The 7,384-nt window shown below is 33.1% G+C and overlaps 1 protein-coding gene across 1 annotated transcript; it reads left to right on the top strand.

Moving 5' to 3' along the window:
- Positions 1–5,082: 5,082 nt before the first annotated feature.
- On the top strand, positions 5,083–7,221 carry LOC122034954 (histone-lysine N-methyltransferase 2D-like). The gene has a single exon (XM_042594345.1). The coding sequence runs from the start codon at positions 5,083–5,085 to the stop codon at positions 7,219–7,221; it is 2,139 nt and encodes a 712-aa protein (XP_042450279.1).
- The last annotated feature ends 163 nt before the right edge of the window (positions 7,222–7,384 follow it).

Genomic DNA, 7,384 nt, shown 5'->3' with positions numbered 1-7,384 from the left:
ACGTTCCATTTGGTCCAAATCCAGATGAGCCGTCGGATCCACCTATTTCAACCATCCATGAGATTGGTCGAATCCTACGTCAAGTTCCAACTGGTCCAAATCTGGAGGAGTCACCGGATTCTCCAATTTCAGACGCCAATGAGATTAATCGGATTCTACCTCAAGTTCCATTTGGTCCAAATCCAAATGAGCCATTAATTTCAGCCATCAATGAGATTGGTCAGATCCTACATCAAGAGGATTCCCTAATTTCATACGCGAATGAGATTGATCAGATCCTACGTCAAGTTCCAACTGGTCTAGATCCGGAGGAATGGCCTGATTCATCAATTTCAGCTGTCAATAAGATTGATCGGACCCTACAATCCCCACCTTCAACAAGTTCCACAGTCAATCTACATCAAGTTCTCTCTGAATCAGATCCAAAGGAATCTCCGCTTCCAGCTCTTTCAGCCATCAATTAGATTGAATTTTAAATTTAGTTCCATCCGGTTCAAATATAGAAGAACCCCTAGATCCACCATCTTCAGTTATCAATAATATTAATTAAATCTTGCATCAAATTCCACCTGATCCAATATAAAGAAATCCCCACGCAAGCAAGAAAATAAATTAGTAACGATTAAAAAAATAAATTGAAGATAATTCATTTGCATGAGAGTTTATAATTGCTATTAAAAATATTATATTTTTATTTTTATTTTATCGCTGAATTGATTTATAAAAGATTAAAGATTTTTTTTTAAATTACCACTTCCACAATAAAAAAAAATTAAACTAAAAAAATATTTAAGATCAAAATAGCTAAAATAAATTAAAATTTTAATCTATCCGCTATTTAATTAATCATTTTATTTTAAAATTTAATAATAAAAAATTTAATTACAATCATTATTAATATTAATTTAATAATTTAATTAATCGAGTTGATGAAGTTGATGCCGAAGGCATGTGACTGACGTTGAACATACCAGAGTCTATGAGTCTGAGTGGGTTGCGTGAGGAGCATCGTTCGTAAAATCAAAGACACTGAGGCTTGCAGTGAGACAACCTTCTTAAAACATATTCGTCCTCTCCGATAGTATTGCTAAGATGTCATGCTTGGACATCTGTTTCCCAGGATAAAACAACAAAACAACGGGTGATGCGAAGAATTGCACGACAGAATGAAAGGAGAGGATTAAAGGAGAAGAGATATCTCTTTCCTTTGCTCTCTCTTGTTTTTTTCTCTTCTGTATGAAGAAAGCTTCACAAGCTTACTTCTGTGTTTTCGTAAAGAGAGAAAAGGAAAGAGAGATCTCTGCTCCTTTAATCCCCTTGTTTCTTCCTCCTTTCGTTTTACCGTGCAATTCTTCGCTCGACAGACACAGCTAGCGAGAAGATCGGTATGGGGTGCGACCGAGGGACAAAGACTGCGGATGAGTATGCTGGCGGACGAGAAGGAAGCACGCGACGATTTCGAGGGACGAGAAGCCAGAGCGGAAGCCTACTCGAGAAGACTGGAAGTTGAGTTCGTGTGAGCCCTATTCTGGATGACAGAGATCACCCAAGCAAGCAGGGTCGAAGCAGAAGACCCGGACCGAGGCGAGTAGCACCGGAGCAGAAGGCCCGGACCAGAAAGTCAACTTGGTTGACTTAGTGGTCCAGGCACTCGGATCCATTCCAGGCACCCGGAGGTTGATTTTTGACCGGATCGCGTCAAGCGCGATCCGTTGCGTAGGGGAAAAAGTTTTATCCCCCCAGGGCGCCCGGAACCCCTTCGGAGCGTCCCGACCAAGGCTATAAATACAGCCTTGGTCCAAAAGCTTTTCAAGAACTCAAGTAATTCATTTCCAACACTTGTAAACTTTCATTTAGAGTTTAGGTTCTTTCTTTGTGCGCTTCATTGCTGTAAGAGGCTTCTCCGCCGGAAGGAGATAGTTAGTGTGACACTTTCCTTGGATTAACAATCTCCCCGGTTGTAACCAAGTAAATCCCTGCGTGCCTCTTTCTTTTCAGTTTTATTTGTTCAATTATTTTATGCAAGTGTTATTCTGTTGAAAAGTCGAGAAGGGTTGTCTATTTAATTTTGCATGTTATTCAACCCCCCTTCTAACCGACCCCAGCGGTCCAACAATAACCTCTCAAAATTATTACTTGTAATTATAGCAGTTATGATTTCGTAGCTAATATAACGTGCTGTTGGTCTTCTAAAGATCAACAACACGAAGAGTTTAGTTTTCTAAAGATCAGCAACACATTATTGTTGACTTAACCATTAGATGCATAATATATCAAATCGAAGATCTCTAAATAATTTGAAATGGTGTTTTACAGTCATACTATAAAATTACACTAATAGTTTTATTGTGTTTTACAACAATAATACACTATCTCTAAATAATTTGAAATGGTGTTTTACAGTCATACTATAAAATTACACTAATAGTTTTATTGAGTTTTACAACAATAATACACTAGAAGAGCACATTAATCTAGACAAACCAACAACTAATAGTATAAAATAATTTGGTATTCAAAAAAAAGTTATAGCAATAATTAGATATCTTTGAATAAGTTTTCATTTAATATATTATGTATTTTGTAATTAAATCCGAATAAAAAATTATAGCATCTCAAAGTTATAAATTATAATTGTAGCAAATACATTTTTGTAGTTGTTACAACATGTTGATGATCTTCAAAAGACTAACAACAACATTGTTATTGACTTAAACTTTGAAAGATCATAACTTTTGATTCGGATTGAACCACGAAACATACAATATATCAAATGATTTATGAACAGGCTTTGATTTAATATATCAAAAGTTATGATCTTTTGAAAATCAGCAACACAATACATTATCTTGCTAATTTCACTATTGATATTTAAAAATTATAACTTTGACTGAGATTAAATCACGGGATGCATAATATATCAAATTAAATCTTGTTCAAATATTTTTGATTTGATATAATTAGTTTTAAAATAAAATATTTTTGTTGATATCTTATAATTAACAAAAATAAATAAAATATACTTTTTACTTATTAAATTTATTTATTTTAGGTGAACTTATCAAATTTTATTTATTTAATTTAAATGAACATCATTGAAAATACTTAATTAATTAATTTTTATATAAATGAAGAATAAGTAAATTTTGAGTAAAATATAATTATTTTTAAAATAAAATAAATATCTTTTTTATGTGTCTCTACTGTTAACAAAATAAAATAAAATAAAATATCTGTTTTACTTATTAGATTTAATGTTTTATTATTTAAAGTGAATTAACTAAATTTTAAAATATATTTTATTTAATTTAACAAGATGGGCATCATTAAAATAATTAATTAAAATAATCTATATATAAAAAGGAGAATAGATAAATTTAAAACTACGAAAACATTCAATCACACATAATTACATTTTGAGATAAATATAATTATTTCTAAAATAAAACATCTTTTTATGCATATCTTATAGTTAATAAAATTATTTTTTTAATTTATTATTAAGCGAATCTAAAAGATATTTAATTTAATTTAATTGAAAAGTCATCATAAAAATAATTAGTTAAAATAAACTATATATAAATTTAAATCTATCAGAATCTTACAATTATATTTTGAGCAATGATTATTTTACTATTAAATTTTTATTTTTTTAAAAAAATAAAGATATTCTTTAATTTGATTGACCCCGCCAATAATTAATAAAATAATATCTCTCTTATAAAAAATAAATTTAATATTAAGTGTATTTTGTTATTTATTCAATCGTCGATAGAAAATTTTTATGAAATTGAACGAGCCACCAGGATTAATCAAGCTAACTTGAATACCTAATACTAAGTAAAAACAATATAAATAAATTTTTAATTATTAAAACCTTCAGCATCTCTATGCAACAAACTACATCTTACTAAAATTAGACATCCTCAAAATGGCATTAAATTATTTATTTACGTTTTTCGCATGGAATAAATAGTGAAAGATAGGATTAGGATTTTGAAATCATAATTACATTTTGGCATCCTTAAAATGACATTAAATTATTTATTTAATTTGATTGGCATTAAAATAATTAATTAAAATAATCTATATATAAAAAAGGAGAATAGATAAATTTAAAACTACGAAAACATTCAATCACACATAATTACATTTTGAGATAAATATAATTATTTCTAAAATAAAACATCTTTTTATGCATATCTTATAGTTAATAAAAAATATTTTTTAATTTATTTTTAAGTGAATCTAAAAGATATTTAATTTAATTGAATGGTCATCATAAAAATAATTAGTTAAAATAAACTATATATAAATTTAAATCTACCAAAATCTTGCAATTATATTTTGAGCAATGATTATTTTACTATAAAATTTTTATTTTTTTAAAAAATTAAAAGATATTCTTTAATTTGGTTGGCACAATAATTAATAAAATAATATCTCTCCTATAAAAAGAATAAATTTAAAATTAGGTGTATTTTTTTTATTTATTCATATGATCAGTGAAAAAATTTTATGAAATCGAATCAGCCACCAAGATTAGTCGAGCCAAATACTTGAATACCTATTACTAACTAAAAATAATATTAAAAAATTTAAATTATTAAAACCTTCATCATATCTATGCAACAAACTACATCTTACTAAACTTGACATCCTCAAAATGGCATTAAATTAATATAAATATAATTATTTCTAAAATAAAACATCTTTTTATGCATATCTTATAGTTAATAAAAATGTTTTTTAATTAATTTTTAAGTGAATCTAAAAGATATTTAATTTAATTTAATTGAATGGTCATCATAAAAATAATAGTCAAATATTTGAATATCTAATACTAACTAAAAATAATATAAATAAATTTAAAATTATTAAAACTTCAGCATATCTATAGCAAACTACATCTTACCAAACTTGACATCTCAAAATGGCATTAAATTATTTGTTTATTGTTTTCGCATGGAATAAATAGTGAAAGATAGGATTAGAATTTTAAAATCATACTTACACTGATAAATCCTATAAATAAAAGGAGGAGGTTTTCTTTGTTTTGATCTCATCCGTAGGCTTGAAGAGATGGAGAGGCAAGTTAGGTTTTGGGTTGTGATGACCATTGCGTTTATTGCATCTACTGGTCATCCTACTCGTATCAATGCTCGACTTCTCAAGGGCGAGGGTCTACCAGCTAGTGTCATGACTTTGAATGAGTTGGATCAAATTCTACGTCAATTTCAAACTAGTCCAAATTTGGAGCCGCCAAATCCAACAATTTCAACCGCTAGTGAGGTTGGTCGGATCTTACATAAAATTCCATTTGGTCAAAATCCGGATGAGCCGTCGGATCCACCTATTTCAGCTGCTAGTGAGCTTGATCGGATGTTACATGAAGTAAATCCGGATGAGCCATCGGATCCACCAATTTCAGCTGCCAGTGAGATTGGTCGGATCCTACGTCAAGTTCCATATGGACCAAATCCAGAAGAGTCGCCAAATCCACCAATTTTGGTTGCTAGTGAGATTGGTCAGATCTTACATGACGTTCCATTTTGTCCAAATCCAGATGAGCCGCCGGATCAACCTATTTCAACCATTCATGAGATTGGTCGAATCCTACGTCAAGTTCCAACTGGCCCAAATCCGGAGGAGTCACCGGATTCTCCAATTTCATATGCCAATGAGATTGGTCGGATCCTACGTCAAGTTCCATATGGACCAAATCCAGAAGAGTCGCCAAATCCACCAATTTCGGCTGCTAGTGAGATTGGTCAGATCTTACATGACGTTCCATTTGATCCAAATCCAGATGAGCCGTCGGATCAACCTATTTCAACCATCCATGAGATTGGTCGAATCCTACGTCAAGTTCCAACTGGTCCAAATCCGGAGGAGTCACCGGATTCTCCAATTTCCTATGCCAATGAGATTGGTCGGATCCTACATCAAGTTCCATATGGACCAAATCCAGAAGAATCGCCAAATCCACCAATTTCGGCTGCTAGTGAAATTGGTCAGATCTTACATGACGTTCCATTTGGTCCAAATCCAAATGAGCCGCCGGATCAACCTATTTCAACCATCCATGAGATTAGTCGAATCCTACGTCAAGTTCCAACTGGTCCAAATCCGGAGGAGTCATCGGATTCTCCAATTTCAGACGCAAATGAGATTGGTCGGATCCTACGTCAAGTTCCATATGGACCAAATCCAGAAGAGTCGCCAAATCCACCAATTTCGGCTGCTAGTGAGATTGGTCAGATCTTACATGACGTTCCATTTGGTCCAAATCCAGATGAGCCGCCGGATCAACCTATTTTAACCATCCATGAGATTGGTCGAATCCTACGTCAAGTTCCAACTGGTCCAAATCCGGAGGAGTCACCGGATTCTCCAATTTCATACGCCAATGAGATTGGTCGGATCCTACGTCAAGTTCCATATGGACCAAATCCAGAAGAGTCGCCAAATCCAGAAGAGTCGCCAAATCCACCAATTTCGGCTGCTAGTGAGATTGGTCAAATCTTACATGACGTTCCATTTGGTCCAAATCCAGATGAGCCGCCGGATCAACCTATTTCAACCATCCATGAGATTGGTCGAATCCTACATCAAGTTCCAACTGGTCCAAATTCTCCAATTTCATACGCCAATGAGATTGGTCAGATCCTACGTCAAGTTCCATATGGACCAAATCGAGAAGAGTCGCCAAAGCCACCAATTTCGGCTGCTAGTGAGATTGATCAGATCTTACATGACGTTCCATTTGGTCCAAATCCAGATGAGCCGTCGGATCCACCTATTTCAACCATCCATGAGATTGGTCGAATCCTACGTCAAGTTCCAACTGGTCCAAATCTGGAGGAGTCACCGGATTCTCCAATTTCAGACGCCAATGAGATTAATCGGATTCTACCTCAAGTTCCATTTGGTCCAAATTCAAATGAGCCATTAATTTCAGCCATCAATGAGATTGGTCAGATCCTACGTCAAGAGGATTCCCTAATTTCATATGCGAATGAGATTGATCAGATCCTACGTCAAGTTCCAACTGGTCTAGATCCGGAGGAATGGCCTGATTCATCAATTTCAGCTGTCAATAAGATTGATCGGACCCTACAATCCCCACCTTCAACAAGTTCCACAGTCAATCTACATCAAGTTCTCTCTGAATCAGATCCAAAGGAATCTCCGCTTCCAGCTCTTTCAGCCATCAATTAGATTGAATTTTAAATTTAGTTCCATCCGGTTCAAATATAGAAGAACCCCTAGATCCACCATCTTCAGTTATCAATAATATTAATTAAATCTTGCATCAAATTCCACCTGATCCAATATAAAGAAATCCCCACGCAAGCAAGAAAATAAATTAGTAACGATTAAA

Source organism: Zingiber officinale, chromosome 1B, assembly GCF_018446385.1.
Source record: "Zingiber officinale cultivar Zhangliang chromosome 1B, Zo_v1.1, whole genome shotgun sequence".
Classification (NCBI taxonomy): Eukaryota; Viridiplantae; Streptophyta; class Magnoliopsida; order Zingiberales; family Zingiberaceae; genus Zingiber; species Zingiber officinale.
This window is presented reverse-complemented; position numbering and strand designations above follow the sequence as displayed.